The 24,031-nt window shown below is 42.5% G+C and overlaps 1 protein-coding gene across 7 annotated transcripts in view; it reads left to right on the top strand.

The window, feature by feature from the left end:
* kdm4c (lysine (K)-specific demethylase 4C) overlaps positions 1–24,031 on the top strand; it is a 70,360-nt gene that overhangs the window by 26,819 nt on the left and 19,510 nt on the right. For 6 of the 7 annotated variants that reach the window (XM_061905551.1, XM_061905516.1, XM_061905543.1 and 3 more), the window contains exons 10-15: positions 1,509–1,717; positions 1,799–3,393; positions 5,670–5,781; positions 9,282–9,484; positions 12,397–12,604; positions 23,347–23,423. In XM_061905551.1, coding sequence (XP_061761535.1) covers positions 1,509–1,717; positions 1,799–3,393; positions 5,670–5,781; positions 9,282–9,484; positions 12,397–12,604; positions 23,347–23,423 — 2,404 coding nt within the window. The remainder of the gene's footprint in view (positions 1–1,508; positions 1,718–1,798; positions 3,394–5,669; positions 5,782–9,281; positions 9,485–12,396; positions 12,605–23,346; positions 23,424–24,031) is intronic. The other variant, XM_061905534.1, reaches the window with a different exon arrangement.

Below are 24,031 nucleotides of genomic sequence, written 5' to 3'. Positions count from 1 at the left end.
ACAACAGTCAGGCACCATATGTAAGTACCCAAAATAAAGACTCGACATACAAAGAAATTCAACCGGAGCAGAAACATAAGAGGAAACGGGATTAAAACCTGATGCTAATCGCCCATTGAAAATACATGGGTACGGCTAGTAGCTACTATTAGCAAAAAGATAGACTTACCAACTCGGCGTAATATCTTAACATCGACACACTCTCTCGTCGCAACTCTGCCCTGATGGTCGGCACTTATAAGTTTACAATTAGTTGTAAAATGTTGGACGGTTGTTTTTACGATATGCAGGCAAACGACAACTTTAAAACATAGCTACGGCACCTGGCAGCCATCTTGGTATAGACGATCACAGCCACTCCCTCACGAATGTTGGAGCGTTAGCACCAGCGGCAGACGGTACGGAAAAAAAAGAAGAAAAAAAACGTCTCCCTCACTGTGTCTGCGCACGGCGGCCATCTTTGAAATGGTTTTCAGCGCAGCGGTTCTTTGAAGGCTGATAAATTCATAACCGTAGCAGTAATTAAACTCTTTCATCAACTTTTAATCAGAAGGGTTCAATCTCTCTCCTGTGGTAGTTTGAAGCCGACACAACAAACGCGCTCAGAGGAGGTAATGTTTGAAAAAAGGTGACCAGTTTTTACAAAACTTTTGTTTTGAAGAGGGAATTGCAAACTTCCTGTTGATTTTTGCTGGGGCTTGGCAATATATGAAATGTAGGTCTAAGTGAGACCTACATAAAGGTTTGTGTTTCATGTCTCTACAACATTCCTACTGGAAGTTACAGGCAGTTTTGTCTGTGTTTTCTTCCTAGAAGCAGTTTTGTCTGTTTTATTCACAGGGGGCGCTAGAGCGCAATTTTGAGTTTTGGGGTTAGGTTTTTTGATTAGATCGCAATTTTCGACAGTCTTGATATGTGTGTCCAATTTGGTGAGTTTTGAAACATGTTAAGGGGGTAAAATTACAGCTCAAACAGGCATAGGTGAGTGTTTTTACAAAACTTTTGTTTTGAAGGGGAAATTGCAAACTTCCTGTTGATTTTTGCTGAAGGATGTCACTGTATGAAATATAGGTCTAAGTGAGACCTACATAGAGGTTTTTGTTTCATGTCGCTACGACATTCCTACCAGAAGTTACAGGCAGTTTTGTCTGTTTTCTTCCTAGGGGGCGCTAGAGCACAATGTTTAGTTTTGGGGTTAGGTTTTTTTGGGTAAATCACAATGATCGCCAGTCCTAATGTGTGTGTCATATTTGGTGAGTTTTGAAGCATTTTAAGGGGGTCAAATTACAGCTCAAAGCTGCAGAATAATAAGAAAAAACGAAAGAGAATAAAACGCTAGAAATTCAATAGGGTCTTCTGTCCCAAAGGGACATTCGGTCCCTAATAAAGACAATGATATATCCATTGTATTCTTTATATCGCCCAGCCCTAACTTAAACTTAAATCCTTCCTGTTAGTTCTGTATTGAGACTTATATTCTGAATGGGACTGTTTCTTCTCACACCCAGCACCTGCCACTCCCGCATGCGCTCCAAGCGTCTGAGGACCACAGAGGAGCCCGTGGCCCTGGATGACGACAGCAAGAGGAAGGGCCTGTGTGGTCCCCCCGGCCCCAAACTGCGACGGCCTGTGGAAGAGGCGGCCTGCGGGTCCGAGGAGGAGCACAAAGGCGGAGGAAGAGAGACAAAAGGCTCTTTACAGCTTCTACAGCTTCCCGGTAAAGCACTAACTTCCACCACAAAGTCTGATACCATAACAATGTATGACAGTGAATTGTGTCCTTCTACCTGTTGTCCAGGTCGTTGCAGGCAGATGTGTGTGGTCAAAGTCAACCGAGTACAGAGCAACAGTTTGGGCTTCTCTAACACCGATCCCAAAATCTCTCAGTCTGATCCTGCCTCCACAGCAAAGCAGGACTTGAAGGCCAAGTCTAACTCTGATAATGACCCTCAACACCTGTCTAGCTCGGAACCTCGGACTACCGAAGGACTCAGAGATTGGTGTGAGCCAACTCCAATGCACATAGGAGTCAACAAGTCGACGTGTCGCTCTCCTCAACCACAAGACCTCTTAATTCCTCAGGACTTCTCAACTCGGGACACTGGACTCGTGTCCTCAAGCACCTCCACTGAGATAGGAATGGATTCTGACGCATCAAAGCCTTTGAGTAGCCCAGAACCAAACACTAACATTAACAAAGGATCGGAGAAGTCCCACTCGCTCGACCAAAAACATATCCACCTGGAACCTAAACCGGCGGAGCGAGACTGTCGCGCATCACGTGTCCCACCTCCGTCTGTAGGAAAGCGCGAGGAGAATGTTTGCCCTCCAATGCTACAAAGGAATGCAGTGGAAATGCCCCACCTCACCCCGGAGCCGGCAGATATGTTTGGCATCAGCCACCTCCCGCCAGTCTTGACCCAAGAGATGCCGTCCCTTACACCGGCCGAGGACAGGCCACCTGACGTCCCGCAGTCCAGCCTGCGCACCCACCGCTTTGCACCTGTGCTGCAGCGGGAGACCCCCGCTCCGTCCTCCCAGGAAGCCCAGCTGGAAAAGAGCGACGCTAGGGTTTGTGACAACGACCGGCGTTCAGGTAGATCAGGGAGCGACCTGTCTTGCAAAACTAGTGCGTTCATGTCAAAAACTGATGCGGAAAAGCACAACTTTGGAGAGAGTAGCGCCTCTTACCAGCGAGCTGGGAGCGTTGACCCCCAAATGGAACCGCATTGCGAGCAGGAGCCAACACAAACACAAAGTGCATTCAGTCGAAGCAGTGTTGGCCCTGGTGTGACAGATCCGTCAAGTAACATCAATTACTCCCAATTACAAGCCCACTGTGCTTCCCCCGGCCCACACACAGACCTCAACGATGACCCCAGCAGCATTTGGCGTAACTTCCACTCTCAGAATCCTGCGGTTCTTATCCAAAGCCTCCATTCAAGCCAGCCCTCCGTCTTCACCCACGACGCCATACCTTACACTTTGTGGGCCGAATCCCAGTGCAAAGAGGTCACGCACCTCGAAGACCCGGGCAAAGACCTCCACGAGAGGCAAAAGGGAGACAGCGGACCTCTTACCTGGGCCCAGCTGGAGCCTACCTCGCTAGCCTCCGTCGGTGCTGCTGAGGATGTGGACTTCGGTGAAGGTTCCCTGAGCGGTGAAGCCAGACAACGGGTGCTGATGGGCGACTTTGATGCCGTCGTTTCGCCTCTGCTCATGGACGGAAGACTGCAGGATGGGGCGCCTGACATGGAGGAAGGGGGTTCGGATATAGAGGACGAGAACCGGAGTAGCACCGATGGGGAAGGCAGCAGCGACTCATCTGATGAAAGTGATTCGAGTCGCTTTGATAGTGATGAATCAAGCTTGGAACCTGGAGAGGTTTGTGCTGTGAGTGTCGTCTTTTAAGGCGACCTATTGCTGGGTTGCACATCCGCATTTATTCTCTGACGCTTAATTGATAGGACTGTCAAGCGGTGTTAAAACAAGTGAGTGTACAGTTTGAGCAGAAATTGTGGTATTGCTCTTCTGTTCTTGGCTGTTCCAGTCGGTCTAATAGAGAGATAGGAATGATCTTTCAGAGAGTCACCAAAGAACTGCTTCATAAAGGTCGTAAAGTCAGGAAATAAAAATATCACATTCCTCTTCTTGAGGAATACAATTGGACTGTCTGTAGAGATCACTTTGGAAAATGTTTGATTATTTGATTTGTTTGAGAAACTTTCTCTACTAAATTACTAGTGTTTGAGAGCAGAACTAAACGTAAAGAAATGACAAAGAGATGGCATTAGTTTGTGTTCTTTTGTACTTGCCATGCCTAAAGGCCTACTGAAATTAGATTTTCTTATTTAAACAGGGATAGCAGGTCCATTTTATGTCTTATACTTGATCATTTTGCGATATCGCTATATTTTTGCTGAAAGGATTTAGTAGAGAACCTCGACGATAAAGTTTGCAACTTTTGGTCGCTAATAAAAAAGCCTTGCCTGTACCGGAAGTAGCAGATGATGTCGTGTGACGTCACGGATTGTAAGGACGTCACGGATTGTAAGGATCCTCACATTCTCACATTGTTTATAATCATAGCCACCAGCAGCAACAGCGATTTGGACCGAGAAAGCGACGATTTCCCTATTAATTTGAGCGAGGATGAAAGATTTGTGGATGAGGAAAGTTAGAGTGAAGCACTAGAAAAAAAGAAGAAAAAAAGGCGATGGCAGTGGGAGCGATTCAGATGTTATTAGACACATTTACTAGGATAATTCTGGAAAATCCCTTATCCGCTAATTGTGTTACTAGTGTTTTAGTGAGATTAAATAGTCATACCTGAAAGTCGGAGGGGATTGGTGAACGCCAGTGTCTCTGATGGAACCCATGGAGGAGCCAAGAAAGTCGCAGCTGCCTCTTTGACAGCTGCTGCAGGATGACGCAAGCTCCGCTCATGTCTCCGGTAAGAGCCGACTTAATATCACAATTTTCCCATCCAAAAACTTGCTGGTTGACGTAGAGAAACATGTTCGCTTGACCGCTCTGTGTTAAAACTTCACAACAAACAAAGAAACACCGGCTGTGTTTCGGTGCTAAAGACAGCTGCAATCCACCGCTTTCCACCAACAGCATTCTTCTTTATAGTCTCCATTATTAATTGAACAAATTGCAAAAGATACAGCAACACAGTTGTCCAAAATACTGTGTAATTATGCGATTAAAGCAGACGACTTTTAGCCGTGAGTGGTGCTGGGATAAAATGTCAGCTCCAACCAATAACGTCACAAGCACGCGTCAACATAAGCGTCATCATTCCGCGACGTTTTCAACAGGACACATCGCGGGAAATTTAAAATTGCAATTTAGTAAACTAAACCGGCCATATTGGCACGTGTTGCAATGTTAAGATTTCATCATTGATATATAAACTATCAGACTGCATGGTTGGTAGTAGTGGGTTTCAGTAGGCCTTTAAATATAACTAGAAGAAATAAACTAACATCATGTTAAGTCCTAGTAATAAAAATTGTGATTGTTTTCTTTGTCCATTTTCATGCCAAATTAAAACCTTAGTTGGTGCTTTATTGGACACGGATGGCCACATTATAGCAATTTGGTGCTATTTGTTAGCAACAAGAAAAAAATCCTTCATAGTATTATTAAGGTAGATGAATAAGTAAATACAGTGAATCTTGATATCGCTAGCAAACATTGCTGAACAACAGGGACATCTACAGCTAAATAATGAGACTAAATATTAACTTCACAGCATAAGAATGAATTGTAGATGAGACTAATATTTGTAGCGGGAAATCAACTGCAATCAAACTTACTGGCTTCTCATTAGCATCACGGTCCGAGCACTCGTTATGTCAATCAAATACGTTACTTAGCGATACACTAACAAGTCCAACTTTGTCTTTCACCCAATCTTTCCTTCTCTGAATCCTTGTGTCAAAGGAAGTGAGGTTGAGGTAATGACGAATGGTTTAAATCTTTCAAAAATGATTTGTTCTTTTCTCATTTTAAATATATATATAAAAAAATACGTCAACATAAGCCCAAAAATGTAAACAAACAGTAACCTGCAACCGGGAAGTGCCTGTAGGTCACGTGATCGCAACCCAGCAATACAAGAAGTGTGTACTTGCCCTCACCCACCTTCCTGTTCATGCCAGTACCCTGCCCTGACTGCCAAGAGGATCACTAAGAGCTGGCGTCACCCACTCAGGAAACCCACCACAAGGGCTGTACCCACCGCAGTGAAACGTCAGGCTGTCAGCGATGATGGTGGGTACACACACACACACACACACACACACACACACACACACACACACACACACACACACACACGCACACACACACACACACACACACACACACACACACACACACACACTCGTATTTAAAAATGCCTACCTCTTTAGGACCAGCTTTTCTAGATATATAAAAATATGTATTTACAACATGAATAATATATTCATACTATGCAAATATAAAAAATATAAGTTTTTCGGTCTGTGTACCTTCCGTTCATTCTATTTCCAATTCTGGAACACAAATCAAAAAAAGTTAGGGCTGTTTTTCAATTTTGATGGCAGATTTGAAAACAAACAAAAAAAAAAAGGTTGATTTTCATTCAAATGTAGGCATAAAATTAGATATTGTGCTGTTTTCCTTTTATGGATTTGTATTTTTCCAGATAAACACAAACATCAATTCTTTAGTCCTATTGTTGTTTTTAAAAAGTGTTATTCAATTGTTGTCCAACTTTTGTTTCAGAAATAAAAATAGAAAAAATGGCCCAAAATCAGTTTTTCGATTTGAGAATTCGAAATCAAATGAACGGGAGGTACATGGACCCTTGTAGTTAATTATTATTTTTTGGAATTTTATGTTTGTAATTGGTTTTTAATCTTCATTATTTACTTGGGACCACCCTCGTTTTGATAGATGTCACAACAAATATGACATTTCCTATTAGATGCAATGTAATTGGGAGCATGATTTATGTCATCACTTGTTCACACCTCCTCCTATGGAAGATACTTTTCCTTCTTCATGTCTCAAGAAGGGTAGTAATACAAGAACCCCCCCCCACACACACACACAGTTGATTGAGAGGTAGTGTTGAGGTTTCACCTCAGACAGTGACATGTGAGCCAATAGGCGTTCAGTGTGGTGTGGTTGCACAGCGGGTGGCACCCAGCCAGGAGTCGTTTGCCTTCCGTGGAGGATGGCAGTGAACCGGAAGACAAGTTGGATTACACGACCACAACTCGTTATTCAGCATCAACGACATAATAGTACTTTGCCTGTTTAGGTAGCGCGGCAGTGAAGAAAATGACATCCGTAGCGGATTGACTTTGTGGTAACAGGAGAACAAGAAAGTCATGTCAAGTAGTGTTTGTGTTGCTCACTTCTCCTTTTTCACATTTTATGTCTCCCCCTCCCCCTCAAATGATCCGTCTGACGTCAATGTGCACATTAAGCCAAAAAGATTTAGCTCTCTGGCCCATTATAATAAAATAGCATTGTGATAGATACTCCATTTGTTTTTATGGTTTAGAAGCCTGAGGGCGCTGCACCATCCACACACTCACATCTCCATGTTGCTGCTGAAGGATCAATCATCTTCACTTCTTCACCGTGAAATTACCTTCTTTTATGACCACAGTGTTGTTGTGTAAATGTTTTCCCGCATTTGTCACCCTCTTATGGATAAGATGCCACTTAGCGGCACATATTTTTACATACAACCTTATGTGCTCAAACTGAAAAGATTATTTTTTTATTTAGCCTTTATTTAACCAAGGAAGACATGACCAAGAGGGCAGCAGCAAGGTTACATTAAAAACAGTAAATAACACATAAAAATTTAAATTTACAACATTAAAACTTGCTCATATGACACATGTGCATACAGACAAGGTAGACTGCATTTTTTTCACGGAAGCGTCTAACTCATTCAATGTAAGAAGGCTTTGAAGTTGAATATTCGATTGTAGGTTATTCCAAGCTTTCGGTGCTGAAAGCCTAAATGCTTTCTTGCCCAGTTCAGTTCTTACTTTGGGGACGACACATTGCAGAACATTCATTGAAGGAAGATTGTGACTTCCTTGTTTCTTTGTTAAAACACAAGACGGATAGGATGGAGTGATACCCAGAATGCTTTTGTAGCTGAACACAAACCATTGTTCGAGGCGTGAAGCACGTAAAGATGTCCAGTTAACTATTGAGTACAACACACGATGGTGAGTAAGTGGAGCGCAGTTGGTGATGAATCTCAGTGCCCAATGAATACAGTGGAACCTTGATATACAAACTTAAATGGTTCTTTAGCGTAAACGAAATGATGGTATAGTGAGGCGGAGTCAATGTAAACATCAATCATTGGTTCTAGCCTCCACAAAAGTCCCTATTTTAGTTAAAAAAACTGCACAGTTTGAAGACACTTTGATGTGTATGTATATATGTGTGTATATACAGTGGTGGTCAAAAGTGTACATACACTTGTAAAGAACATCATGTCATGGCTGTCTTGAGTTTCCAATCATTTCTACAACTCTTAGTTTTTTTGTGATGTAGTGATTGGAGCACATACTTGCTCACGAAAACATTCATGAAGATTGCTTCTTTTATGAATTTATTATGTGAATTCTCCTTGCCCACTGGGTGTGAGTTTTCCTTGCCCTTATGTGGGTTCTTCCGAGGATGTCGTAGTCGTAGTGGTTTGTACAGTCCTTTGAGACATTTGTGGCTCTACTGTCACAAGGTGTAGGTGACGAACCCCAAGATGCAGAGAAAGCAGGCTTGGTGCAGGAAAACATAATTTAATGTTCAAAAATTAATGCAAAAAAACAAACCAGGAACTCGGAGAAAGTAGACAGGAAAACAGGAACTAGAAGACACATAACAGCTACAATAACAGCGGCAATGACAAGTCGTAATGACAATACTCCAGCTCTGATTGGAGGACAAAGCAGGTTTAAGTAGCATCTGGCTGATTGACACCAGGTGTGGCCAGGTGCCAATCAGTCGCAGCCCAGGGAAAACAGCGCTCAGGGAGAAAAGCAGCAAATAACCAAAATAAGAGCGCTTACAGGAAATTAAAGACAGGAAAATCAAAACATAACTAAACTGTCGGTGACAAACCTGACACTACTGAAAATGTGAGGGGCACATAGTGTCACATTTACATGGTAACACGGAAGGATGAATAAAATACAGTAGTAAAATATACCTTTAAAGAAGTGCAGAATATATCAGCTAAAATACTCCAATGTAAACAAAGGATAACACAAGAAATAAAAAACAATAAACAGGCCACTGTGGGATATTTTCCGGTCTCATCACAATTAAAAGACTTGCTAAGGAAATGAGACCTCTTTGCTGATAAAAATCTGTAGTTAACTGAAGGCTAAAATGCTCAAAGGCCAGCTTAGCGGTTGTCCAGCCAGACGGTGAGACTGAGCGTTTGGACACATTTTAAGTTTGTGAGCTCTAAGGCAGGCTGACAAGGTACGACAATTGTGGAAATGAACTGTAAAAAGATTGTGACCTAGGGCCCCGCCTCTTCAAAATGGACGTACCTGTGGTGACAGGGAGTGGTGGAGCGCAACACGAAATGAATGAATGAATGAAACGCCCAGACATAATTTGCACACTTGGCATATTTGGGGCAATGTAAAAGTTTGCAAACCAAAAAGTACACAAATAGAGGCGTTTGGTGAGTGGAGGTTTCACTTTATCCCCAATGTGATTGATGTTAAAATGCCCCCACCTAGAACCCCCTGAAGCCAGCCTCGCAGAGGAGGAGGAGGAGGCGGAGGAGGAGGAGGAGCCAGAGATGGATGCGTGGGCGAGGCCGCTGATCCACCTGTGGCAGAACAGGAAGAGTTGCTTCACAGCCGAGAGGGAATACAACGCTCACGCCGCCAGCCTCCAACCGCATTGTGCCGTCTGCACGCTTTTCATGCCCTACTGTCAGGTGAGATACCTGCACGCTCTACCATGCCCTACTGTCACGTGAGATACCTGCACGCTCTAGTTTCAAACACTGATGACATCTATTAAACAGACAGTAAGCAAGAAATCATGCAGAGACAGAGTTCAATTTGGCTCAATGAGGAGAGACGTGTTTTTGTGCTGTATTCTAGTTACAGATCCAAACTACGTTCTAAAAGTACAGCCCGCGTGCTTCCTTAATTTATTTGGAAGGTCCCTTTTACATCACTGAAGGTGACGCTGAGGGAAGGGGGTAATCTTGACAACTCCAGTTAGGCACAATATATCCATCCATCCATTTTCTACCGCTTATTCCCTTTGGGGTCGCGGGGGGCGCTGGTGCCTATCTCAGCTACAATCGGGCGGAAGGCGGCGTATACCCTGGACAAGTCGCTGGGCCAACACAGATAGACAGACAACATTCACACTCACATTCACACACTAGGGCCAATTTAGTGTTGCCAATTAACCTATCCCCAGGCGCATGTCTTTCGAAGTGGGAGGAAGCCGGAGTACCCGGAGGGAACCCACGCATTCACGGGGAGAACATGCAAACTCCACACAGAAAGATCCCAAGCCCGGGATTGAACCCTGACTACTCAGGACCTTCGTATTGTGAGGCAGACGCACTTACCCCTCTGCCACCGTGAAGCCCGGCACAATATATGTTTATACAAAAATGCAAATGTGTTGACGCCGGTGCTATCGCCCCATCTCTGCTTTGTCTGCGTCCCGGTACCCGATGTTCGGCCTTGGCAGTCACCAGGCCGAGTCAGGATACAACACTGATAGAGATGGCTGGCAATCTTTTGGACTGGACAGATACAAAAATACAGATAATAACTATAGCAATGGCCCTTAAGCATAAAGTTGTGTGATAATATATATATACATGATTATTCTAACGATGCCCTACTTACTGTCAGGTAAGATACCTGCATGCTGTATCATGCCCTACTGTCAGATAAAGATGACCTTTTAGGAGCATCCGCCAGTGCGTGCCTTGATGACAAGCTGGCCACCATGAATTAGCACATTAGCAGGCCTTAAATATGGCTGTGCTCTCTGACCTCTGGTTACTCGGCTGATAATGGAGAAATCAATAGGCACACATCACTTTGTGTCCCACTTAATAGTTTCACCCTCAAGCCGCTGACGGAGAGGATTTATTTCACACAGGGAGGTGGTGGTGGTGGTGGTGTTGTTCTAGGTGGGCAGTCATTCTGATCCTATCTGCAGCATGGATGGACATCAAAAACATGACTCCCATATAGGCTGGTCCCCATACCAATATTTTGGTACCAAAATGTATGTAGATACTTTTGTAAATAAAGGGCACCACAAAAAATTTATTTATTGTCTTTTAATTTTAACAGTCAGCAGAGACCAATCCTTGCTGTACACAGTTTAGATGGTTCCTTGCTTCCCCCTCCTGAGGTGGCGTATGGTCTTCCAAAACAGCTTTGGTGTCGCCCGATAGTCCTTCTCCATGGATTCCCCGAACTGCTCCCACACCTCTGCTTAGCCTCTTCCACAGCCACGGCAACTGCCCCTTGGGCCTGTTGGTACCTTGCACCTGCCTCCGGAGTCCCCTGGTATAACGTACCCTGATTGGACTCCTTCTTCAGTCGGATGGCTTCCCTGCCGTATGGTCTTCCAGAACAGCTTTGGTGCCACCCGATAGTCCTTCTCCATGGATTCCCCGAACTGCTCCCACACCTCTGCTTAGTCTCGTCCACAGCCACAGCAACTGCCCTTCGGGCCTGTTGGTACCTTGCAACTGCCTCCGGAGTCCCCTGGTATAACATACCCTGGTAGGACTCCTTCTTCAGTCGGACGGCTTCCCTGACCACCGCTGTCCACCATGGTGTTCGAGGGTTACCGCCCCTCGAGGCAACTCAGACTTTCTGGCTACAACTCGCAGCTACAGCCTTAGCAATAGAGGTTTTGAACATTGCCCATTCCTGTTCAATGTCCCCAACCTCCACAGAGATGGTAGAGAAGTCTCGCCGGAGGTAGGAGTTGAAGTCCCTCCGGACAGAGGATTACCCCGAACGTTCCCAGTTCCCCCGCACTACACGTTTGGGTTTGCCAGATCTGTCCAGAGGTTTCCCCCCACCATCTGACCCAACTCACTACCAAATGGTGATCAGTTGACAGTTCAGCCCCTCTCTTCACCCGAGTGCCCAAAATATATGGCCCCATATCAGCTGATATGATTACAAAATCGATCTTTGATCTTTGGCCTAGGGTGCTCTGGTACCAGGTACACTTATGAGCATCCTTATGCTTGAACATGGTGTTTATTATCGCAAGGCCATGGATAGCACAGAAGTCCAATAACAATTCACCACTCAGGTTCAGATCAGGTAGACCATTCCTCTCAATCACGGGCCGGGTAACACATCCTCTTTTAGTTTGGTTCATGGGGGGTATCGTAACCCTGATTTGGGGGGGGGCATTCGGGTGCTACACCTTGCCCAAGGGTGATCCATAATGTGATACACATAGCCTTTGTGTATGCAGTAATAATGTAGTATTAGTGTGTTAACTTATGTGTATGCAGTAATAATGTAGTATTAGTGTGTTAACTTATGTGTATGCAGTAATAATGCAGTATGAGTGTTAACTTATGTGTATGCAGTACAGCAATGTAATAGCTTCTTTGCATACTCTCATTATTGCTGCTAAATTCATGCATTATGACTTTTCCACATAAAAAGCCAGAAATCCAATGTCCTAGTTTCCATCAGGGATAATTGCCACATTGTTATTGTCTCATCGAAGAACCATTTCTGTACTTTGCCAGCTGCTAAAATAACATTTAATTGCGAGGAAAGAGGGGAATTATTTGATTATCCAGGCAGAACATGACAGGTTGATGTTTTATTTCAGGGGGAAGACAAAGCGGAGGACACGTCTCCCATGGAAGGCACTGCGAGTGCTTACCGGGGTCCCAGGAAGAGCAGGCCCCTGATCCCGGAGATCTGCTTCTCCTTTCGTGAACAAAACTGCCCCCCAACTCCCACCAACCCTCTGCTGCAGGAAGATGGCACCTCTCTTCTGCTGTGCTGCAGGGGATGCTGCCTTCAAGTGCACGCAAGTACGTACACGCTCCCTCGCCCTAGTAGCCCGCTAAAGCGTTGCCAGCTGAAGTAGACTCCAACATTGGAGGACTTTACAGCAGGGCTGTCAAACACCCTGAAAAACAATATGTATTGCAATCATTAGGGCTGCCCTCAATGTTTCTGAACATTAAAGTATTAAAAATAAGTCCTATATTAAAAAAAAAACAACAACACCATTGAAGTTGGCTTGTTGATAAGTCAATATACAAATCTTTTTCAACTTATATTCAATTTAATAGACTGCAAAGCCAAAGTACTTAGGTTTCTAACTGGAAAACAAATTTTTTTGCTAATATTAGCTCATTTGGAATTTAATGCTTGCAGCATGTTTAAAAAAAGCTGGCACAAGTGGCAAAAAAGAGCGAGGAAGTTGAGGAATGCTCATCAAAGACTTATTTGGAAGATCCCACAGGTGAACAGGCTAATTGGGAACGGGTGGGTGCCATGATTGGCTATAAAAGCAGCTTCCATTTAATGCTCACTCTTTTACAAACAAGGACGGGCGAGGGTCACCACTTTGTCAACAAATGCCTGAGCAAATTGTTTAAGAACAACATTTCTCAAGCAGCTATTGTAAGGAATTTAGGGATTTCACCATATATGCTTCATAATATCATCAAAATGTTTAGAGAATGTGGAGTAATCACTGCATGTAAGCCATGATATTACGCACCTTGGATCCCCTTAGGCGCTACTGCATCAAAAAGCCACATCAGTGTTTAGAAAATAAAGACTAAAACCGTCTACAACCAACGCTAGCAATAGTTATACTGGTGAAAATAAGTAGAGCATGCTTAGCAGCCTAATAATGTACACCCAAAACTAAAGACGAGACATTTGACCAAGTTATGTATACACGCTACTGTTTCAAACTTTTCAAACGTTTTATTGGTTTGCAGATAAAACTTTTTGGACCAGTTAGGTGGAGTTGCATTTTTCATACGGCACACCAAAGAATATATAACGGAGCACTAGTGTGCACAGTGGTTGAAAAACACTGCTCTAACTTAACACATTTTACACAGAAATGAGGCTATTTTCAGGAAGAAATATGTCATTCCTGCATACCATATAACAACAATCATATGGTTATTGTCAGTACTATAAGAAAACAAAGACTAAAACCAACTACAACCAAAGCTAGCAATAATTATACTGGGGAAAATATCCTTAGCAGCCTAATGTACGCTCAAAACTAAAGAGGAGACATTTTACCAAGATATGCCTATAGACTACTGTTTTAAACCTTTCAAACTTTTATTAGTTTTCAAACCATATTTTTTTGACCAGTTAGGTGGAGTTGTATCATTTCCCATGACACACCACTGAAAAACACTAGCCTAAATGACCCAAAAGGCTCCCACTCAAAGTGTAAAAAATCAGTCATACATCAATATATATTATTTATACTTTCAACACTTGCATCTCTAAATCAACTTTATATTTAACTGTTGATTATATGTTTTATTATTTTTCTAGCAGTGATTGTTTTAAAGATAAAAACAACCAGCTTATTTCATCTATTTTTCATGAGTTGAACTGAAAGATGTACAACTTTTACTCTATACATAAGACCTATTCTTCTCAAATGTTGTTTATCAATTTGTGTTAGTGAGCATTTCTTCCACGTGGTTTGCAATTCTAAGGCCAGCTGGATGTACTGCTAATATTGCAACATTTTCACATAACATTACACCAGTTTGCTCTTTTTCGTCACCTTTTTCGTAATGGTATTTTTCAAATTTGCACATGTTAAAAATGAGCTTTAGGCCCTAATTGGCCCCTGGGCCGCCCTTTGGCACCCCTGCTGATGAACAGCATGCCACCAGCGCCACTCAGGGACATCCTTCGCCTTCTCCATAGTGTGCTTACTTTCGAGAGTGTCAGAGGGTTTATTCCTTTCTTCCCAAAGTTCCACCCCCTTTTGTGTACTTCAAGTTGATAATTTCTCTGGTCGTCGGAAGGAGGGTGCGTGGTGTGTGCACGCCTCCTACATTTCCTGCCCAGAAGCTCCAAGTCTGTTCCAGAAGCCTTCGCACGCACTGAGAGACATACCGAGTCCCTGCGTACGTCACGTGGAACCACAGTACATTATTCAAATCCCTTCAACCGCCATCCAATTCTTCCACAAATCCACACACACACTTAAGCCCCTATTTGGTACACACACACTTTTAAGACCCCTAAATGTGGCCCTGAATCCCCCCGCTTCAAAAAATGACATAGCTTATCCTTAAGTCGCTTTCAATCCTCGCAGTAGCCTTGATCCCGCTTCATCTTTTATTCCGCAGTAAGTGTTATTTATGCAGCGTGTAGGTGCACTACAGTGCTGCACACATGTTTGGTTGCCTTTGTAGTCTGTGTCATCTGACAGACACTGGTGACAAAACCACAAGTGTGGTGTTCCACACATGCTAATGCTGCCTTCTCTCTGGAGACTGTTGTTTGGACTCCGGGAAGGAATGAGAGGTTTGGTGTAGTCTGGTGATGGATAGCAGACACACGTGTTGTGTTGTCAACATTTATTTGTGACTTGTTCAACAATGCACGTTTATTAATAAATAAATGATAAATGGGTTGTACTTGTATTGCGCTTTTCTACCTTTAAGGTACTCAAAGCGCTTTGACACTACTTCCACATTCACCCATTCACACACACATTCACACACTGATGGAGGGAGCTGCCATGCAAGGCGCTAACCAGCACCCATCAAGAGCAGGGGTGAAGTGTCTTGCTCAGGACACAACGGACGTGACGAGGTTGGTACTAGGTGGGGATTGAACCAAGGACCCTCGGGTTGCGCACGGGCACTCTCCCACTGCGCCACGCCGTCCCCTGCTGACGATTGGCAAAAAATCAATGGTTTAATACTTTTTCTACATTATTCAAGAAGTGATTCTGAGTGACCAATGAACAGCCAATCCGGTCATGATTGAGGCTCAGTGTTGACCAATAGGATTAAAAAAGTGCTATTCCCCCCTGTGGGTGTGGCTAACGCCAATGTTAGAAACCTGGCGACGGTGGGGTCAATTCAAAGACAAAAGAAAGAGTCTGTGTGTTGGTAAGATTAGCGTGGTGATGGCAGAAGTGCATAGAAAACACCCTGAAGTTGATATCCAGACTGTGTACTGACCGCTCCAGCTGGGGCAGGTGTGCACTCAGGCTAACACACGGTCAGGTTTTTTCGATTTTCCCTTCTTGAGTGTTTTTTTCCCCCTGGATTGGATCCCAAAATTTGAGATCTTTCCAGAGATGAATTTGAGCTAACCCGAGCCAACAAACTAGTAACTGTGACACGGCTGGTCATGTAGACATAAGAAACTGTGACTCACTAAAGATAAGACTGACTATTGTGTATATATTTTTTTTTCAAATATATTAATATAAGTATATATATGTGTGTGTATACAGATATATGCATACAGTGGGGCAAAAAAGTATTTAGTCAGCCAACGATTGTGCAAGTTCTCCCACTTAAAATGATAACAGAGGTCTGTAATTTTCTTCATAGGTACACTTCAACTGTGAAAGACAGATAAAAGTTCTATTTTCGTCTCATCTGACCACATGACATTCTCCCAATCCTCTGCTGTATCATCCATGTATCCATTTTGGTATAAACTCAACTCGTCGTGTTTGGAGGAAGAAGATTACTGAGTTGCATCCCAAGAGCACCAAACCTACTGTGAAGCATGAGGGTGGAAACATCATGCTTTGGGGCTGTTTTTGTGCTGAGGGGACAGGACGATTGATCCGTGTTGAGGAAAGAATGAATGGGGCCATGTATCGTGAGATTTTGAGCCAAAACCTCCTTCCATCAGTGAGCGCTTTGAATGCTTGACCAAATACTTATTTTCCACCATAATTTACAAATACATTTTTTAAAATTCCTACAATGTGAATTACTGGATTTTTTCCCCCACATTTTGTTTCTCACAGTTGAAGTGTACCTATGATGAAAATTACAGACGTCTGTCATCATTTTAAATGGGAGAACTTGCACAATCAGTGGCTGACTAAATACTTTTTTGCCCCACTGTATATATATATATACATATATATATATACATATATGTGTATATATATATAATGATAATAATAATGGATTAGATTTATATCGCGCTTTTCTATTATTAGATACTCAAAGCGCTCACAGAGAAGTTGGAACCCATCATTCATTCACACCTGGTGGTGGTAAGCTACATATGTAGCCATAGCTGCCCTGGGGTAGACTGACGGAAGCGTGGCTGCCAGTTTGCGCCTACGGCCCCTCCGACCACCACCAATCATTCATTCATTCATTCACCAGTGTGAGCGGCACCGGGGGCAAGGGTGAAGTGTCCTGCCCAAGGACACAACGGCAGTGCTTTTTTTAATATATATATATTTATTTATATGTGAATGTATATATGTATATTTATGTATGTTCAGTATATATGTATATATAGAAATATATATATATGTATATATGTATATATATATATACATATAGATGTATATACTGCGATGAGGTGGCGACTTGTCCAGGGTCTAAACCCGCTTTCCGCACGATATTAGCTGAGATAGGTTCCAGCGACCCCGGAGGGAATAAGCGGTAGAAAATTGATGAATGGATAGATGTGTGTGTGTGTGTATATATATATATATATATATATATATATATAAAATACATGTATGTATGTATGTATATGTATGCATATATTTGTATGTCTATATATGCATATATATATATATATTTGTATGTATATGTATGTGTATATATATACTATATATGTGTATATTTATGTATATATATATATATATATATATATATATATATATATATTATACACTGAACAGAAATATAAACTCAACACTTTTATTTTTGCTCCCATTTTTCATGAGTTGAACTGAAAGATGTACAACTTTTACTCTATAAAAAAGACTTATTCTTCTCAAATGTAGTTCAAAAATCTGTGTTAGTGAGCATTTCTTACACGCGGTCTGCAAATGTGAGACCGGATGGATGTACTGCCAAATTCTCTGAAAGGCCTTTGGAGACGACTTATGGTAGAGAAATGGACATTCCATACACGGGCAACAGCTCTGGTTGACATTCCTGCAGTCAGCACGCCGACTGCACGCGCCCTTAAAGTGTTACACATCTGTGGCGTTGTGCTGTGTGATAAAACCTTTCAAAGAGGCCTAGTCATGCTGTTTAATCAGCATCTTGGTGTGTCACGCCTGTGTGCTGGGATGGATTATCACAGATTTGTGAACAATATTTGAGAGGAACAGGTCTTTTATAGTCAACATTGGACATCTCTGAGCTGAACTAGTGAAAAATGGGAGCAAAAACAAAAGTTTTGCCTTTATATTTTTGTTCATCCATCCTTCCATTTTCTACCGCTTGTCCCTTTTGGGGGGACGGCAGGTGCTGGACCCTATTTCAGCTGCATTCGGGCACAAGGCGTTGTACACCCTGGACAAATCAACACCTCATCACAGGGCCTATTTTTCTTCAGTGTATATATACCGTATTTCCTTGAATTGCCGCCGGGGCGCTAATTAATTTAAAACCTCTTCTCACTCCGGCGTTTACCAAAGGCATGCGGTAAAGGCAAGCATGCACTAATTAATTTAAAACCTCTTCTCACTCCAACGCTTACCAAAGGCATGCGGTAAATTTAGGCCTGCGCTTATGAATTTGAGTGTGATGTTAGGATACCATCATGAAAAGCACATTTAATAAAAAAAACGTCATATGGTCTTACCTTTACTTATAAATGAAGTCCATGCGCAGCTCCTTCTGATCAAAAGCATCGATAACTTGTTTATAGAAGTCTTCCTTAACTTTCTTCAGTTTTAAAAGTCTCTCTTTCTCGATGGAGATCTTCCTTTATTACCTCCTGCTTCGGTTGAAAGTCCAGTTTAGAAAACTGTTTTATTTTAGATATGTAATCCTCCATGTTAAAAGTGCAAGCGAGAGTAAAAAATAAATGATCGCTGCTCACTCTTGCTGCCTGTTGTCAGTTCTTCTGCAGCCGAGTAGTCGCAAGAAGGATCACTAGTGCCCTCTACCACCAGGAGGCGGGAGTCATTTAATGAGTCATATTTGACACACGCAGCTATGGTATATTAATAAAACATAGCTGCTTACTGTTCTTTTTAGCATATTCAATAGCTTGGACCTTAAATCCTACTGAAGAGCTCTTAATCTCCTTCCCTTTACGCGATTTCAAATTATTTAAATCAGCCGCCTCCATTTTGAAAATGATGACAGGTGAAGTGTCACTCGTGACGTGACGAGTTTGACCCGGCGAAACTTCTAGGCATATGCTAATTATTTGGCGAAACGAGTTTGACCCGGCGGAAATTCTAGACATACGGTAATAAAAATATTTTGCGGAACGAGTTTGACCCGGCGTTAATCCTGAGCCGGCGGTAATGCTAAGCATGCGCTAATTATTTTGCGAAACGAGTTTGACCCGGCAGTAATTCTAGGCATGCGCATACCATATACCCGGTGGCAATTCAAGGAAATATGGTATGTGTTAAATGTAACAATTATTGGCAATGAAATGCCAATAATACTTCACATCTTCCACATGTTTTTGAACCATAAATCCTTCTGATCAGGTCCAAATGATCTTTGGGTTACAACATTGCATGTGAAGACAACAAAAGTGTCACACACGCAAGTTGTCTTTAAATAAACGTGCCTTGGATGTCTGTGGTGGTCACATTGTTACCGCAGCTCTCTCTCAATGACATCACATTGGTCTGACTCTTAACACTGGATGGCAATGGTTGTCATTCATGTGGGAGACCACCAACACTTCTTTCTCTCCATGACACATTTGTCCCGCTTACGACAAAAGAAAACAACATTCCTACTGTTGATGTTTCTGCTGTGTCAGTCAGCCATGCCATATGATGACAAAGGCTGAATGGAAGCAATATTGTCCTGGCAGCCTTGGCTTTGGTGGCACTCAGGGTTTGTCACGCAAAGAGCGCTTTGAAATGTAGATGACAAACACATCACACTCATGTGCAGCTTTACTTTGAAATGTAGATGACAAACCCATCAGGCTCACGTGGAGCTTTACTTTGAAATGTAGATGACGAACACATCAGACTCACATGGAGCTTTACACACTTGCTGTCCTGCACCCAAAATCATCTGTTTATTCTTCTTCTCCGCATTTTGGCACCTTCTACCTTCCATGTTTTTCATCTGAGTCAAACCGTTCCAACTTCAAACTGTTCAGCCTATTCAGAAATCTGGGGCTTTCCCTTGACAAATTCCAAAAATTCCAGGATTTTCCAGAATTCCAGGTTTTCTGGGACATTTTTCCCTTTCAAAATGAATTGGACATTTCTCAAACTTCCATCATTTCCACATTTGTCAACCTATTCAAACCATTCCACCTTCAACACATTCCACTCATCCTGGACATTCAAACTTTCATTTTTACCAGTTCAAAGAAATTCCAGGAATTCCCCAAATTCCCCTTTTTTTCAAACACTTTTTTCTGTCGACTATTCCTCCCACATTTTTGTTTAACCGTCAAAGCATTCCTCTTAATCAGAACAAAAAAAAACAAATTTGTTTTTCGAACTGGTACAATTCCCGGTTTTCCTGAAATTCCAGGAATTCCTTTTTCACAATTAAAAAAGTTAATACCTCAACATTTCTACACCAACAATTTCAACTTATTCAGAACATTACTTTTTTTTTTTAATTTTCAAAAAAACTCCCATTTCCCCTAAAATTCCCGAATTTCCAGGAAGTTCCCATTGAAATGAATGGGACCTTTTTCAAACTTCCATCATATCCACATTTGTCAACCTATTCAAACCATTCCACCTTCAACACATTCCACTCATTCTGGACATTCAACCCTGTGGTGCAACATGGTCACACTGTTGTAACAACCCTGTGGTACAACATGGTCACACTGTTGTTACAACCCTGTGGTACAACATGGTCACACTGTAGTCTCAACCCTGTGGTACAACATGGTCACACTGTTGTAACAACCCTGTGGTACAACATAGTCACACTGTTGTTACAACACTGTGGTACAACATGGTCACACTGTAGTCTCAACCCTGTGGTACAACATGGTCACACTGTTGTAACAACCCTGTGGTACAACATGGTCACACTGTTGTTACAACCCTGTGGTACAACATGGTCACACTGTAGTCTCAACCCTGTGGTACAACATGGTCACACTGTTGTAACAACCCTGTGGTACAACATGGTCACACTTTTGTAACAACCCTGTGGTACAACATGGTCACACTGTTGTAACAACCCTGTGGTACAACATGGTCACACTGTTGTTACAACCCTGTGGTACAACATGGTCACACTGTAGTCTCAACCCTGTGGTACAACATGGTCACACTGTTGTAACAACCCTGTGGTACAACATGGTCACACTGTTGTAACAACCCTGTGGTACAACATGGTCACACTGTTGTTACAACCCTGTGGTACAACACGGTCACACTGTAGTCTCAACCCTGTGGTACAACACGGTCACACTGTAGTCTCAACCCTGTGGTACAACACGGTCACACTGTAGTCTCAACCCTGTGGTACAACATGGTCACACTGTTGTAACAACCCTGTGGTACAACATGGTCACACTGTTGTAACAACCCTGTGGTACAACATGGTCACACTGTTGTAACAACCCTGTGGTACAACATGGTCACACTGTTGTTACAACCCTGTGGTACAACATGGTCACACTGTAGTCTCAACCCTGTGGTGCAACATGGTCACACTGTTGTAACAACCCTGTGGTACAACATGGTCACACTGTTGTTACAACCCTGTGGTACAAAATGGTCACACTGTACTCTCAACCCTGTGGTACAACATGGTCGCACTGTAGTCCCAACCCTGTGGTACAACATGGCCACACTGTTGTAACAACCCTGTGGTACAACATGGTCACACTGTTGTTACAACCCTGTGGTACAACATGGTCACACTGTAGTCTCAACCCTGTGGTACAACATGGTCACACTGTAGTCCCAACCCTGTGGTACAACATGGTCACACTGTTGTAACAACCCTGTGGTACAACATGGTCACACTGTTGTAACAACCCTGTGGTACAACATGGTCACACTGTTGTTACAACCCTGTGGTACAACATGGTCACACTGTAGTCTCAACCCTGTGGTACAACATGGTCACACTGTTGTAACAACCCTGTGGTACAACATGGTCACACTGTTGTTACAACCCTGTGGTACAACATGGTCACACTGTAGTCTCAACCCTGTGGTGCAACATGGTCACACTGTTGTAACAACCCTGTGGTACAACATGGTCACACTGTTGTTACAACCCTGTGGTACAAAATGGTCACACTGTACTCTCAACCCTGTGGTACAACATGGTCACACTGTAGTCCCAACCCTGTGGTACAACATGGTCACACTGTTGTAACAACCCTGTGGTACAACATGGTCACACTGTTGTTACAACCCTGTGGTACAACATGGTCACACTGTAGTCTCAACCCTGTGGTACAACATGGTCACACTGTAGTCCCAACCCTGTGGTACAACATGGTCACACTGTTGTAACAACCCTGTGGTACAACATGGTCACACTGTTGTCTCAACCCTGCGGTACAACATGGTCAAAAATATTATCTTGATTACAAGAAAATATGAAATGTATATCAATAAGAAGACATAATGAACCTTTTTGAGCGCACACCCGCATGTTAGTCTGCAATTAAACAGCAGTGTTGAGATCTTGGAGAGGTGTTGCAGCAGGTGGATGGACATGAATCGCGGCTGCGACACTAAAGATGCCCTTTGAAAGAAAGAGGATGATTCAAGTTCTTCAAGAAGGTGAAATGGTGCAAAAGATGTTGTTCGGTCAGCTGTGTGTCAAATGTGTGCTGGTACAAACAACATGGGGCAAACTTGCTGCTAGACCAAGGACAACGTCAGAAAACTTGTCCTGAGAAGAGAAAAGGCTCAGCAAAGCAAACGAAAAAGAAAACGTGTAAGAACATGTCGAAAGGAAATGGTTTTAAATACAGAAACACTTAAGTGAATGAACTGCAACAGCTATCTTTAACGAACCAACACATTTCGTTTGATGCAGGTGTTAGCTTTTTGAAATGAACAGTGATCTCTCCAGATTCTCTGAACCTTTTGATGATATTATGGAGCGTAGACAGTGAAATACTTAAATTCCTTGCAATAGCAGCTTGAGAAATGTTGTTTTTAAACAATTTGCTCACACATTTGTTGACAAAGTGGTGACCCTCGCCCCGTCCTTGTTTATGAACGAGTGAGCATTTCATGGAAGCTGCTTTTATAGCCAATCATGGCACCCACCTGTTCCCAATTAGCCTGTTCACCTGTGGGATGTTCCAAATAAGTCTTTGATGAGCATTCCTCAACTTTCTTGCTCTTTTTTGCCACTTGTGCCAGCTTTTTTTGAAACATGTTGCAGCCATCCAATTCCAAATGAGCTAATATTGGCAAAAAAAACCCCAAAGTTTTCCAGTGTGAACACGAAATATCTTGTCTTTGCAGTCTATTCAATTGAATATAAGTTGAAAAGGATTTGTTGTATTCTCTTTTTATTTACCATTTACACAACGTGACAACCACACTGCTTTTGGGGTTTGTATATAGATAGTTTTTTGTATGTTGTACTTTTAACTATTCCACCTGCCTCCCATTTAGGTTGCTATGGCGTTGCTGCAGACCACACCAGTGATCAGTGGTCATGTGATCGGTGTGCGGAGGGAGTCTCCACAGCGGTAAGCACGTGTTATATAAATCTCCCACTTTGTTGACACTTTATGTCCTTTTAATAACCATTTCTAACACTCTGTCCCATTGTATTTCATGCACTCACTATTAAATACAAATTATTGATACAACATTAAAATAAATCATTTGAAGTATTAACTTATAATATCTTCCGCCTATTCACACGGTGTGGCTTGGGTGGTAGAGCGGCCGTGTTCCTTTTAGGTTATAATTACTGGTACATTCTCTAATTACCAATCTGTTTTAATGTTGGAATTTTTCTCTGTGTGTTATACATAATTTTAAACATTTTTGTACTCTGTTGGATTTCAAAATGTTTGAATATTGTGTCTTACAGTTCTGTTCTGTAAAAGGAAGATTGGATTTAATTAAGACCCACACTTCAGTATAATATGTCAGATATGGAACAATACTATTACTGTACATTCGACAATAAGCTGCACATTTTTTTCCTACGCTTTAAATCATGTGGCTAATTAATATATTTTTCTAATGCAAGTAGTTTAAAAAACATAAAGGAAAGACACTGAAAAGGTGAGTTACTGTTTGTCTTACGGGGCCATCTTTTGGTGCAGTAGTGCTGCGTGGCTTTTCT

Source organism: Nerophis ophidion, linkage group LG01 (genome assembly GCF_033978795.1).
Source record: "Nerophis ophidion isolate RoL-2023_Sa linkage group LG01, RoL_Noph_v1.0, whole genome shotgun sequence".
Taxonomy (NCBI): Eukaryota; Metazoa; Chordata; class Actinopteri; order Syngnathiformes; family Syngnathidae; genus Nerophis; species Nerophis ophidion.
This window is presented reverse-complemented; position numbering and strand designations above follow the sequence as displayed.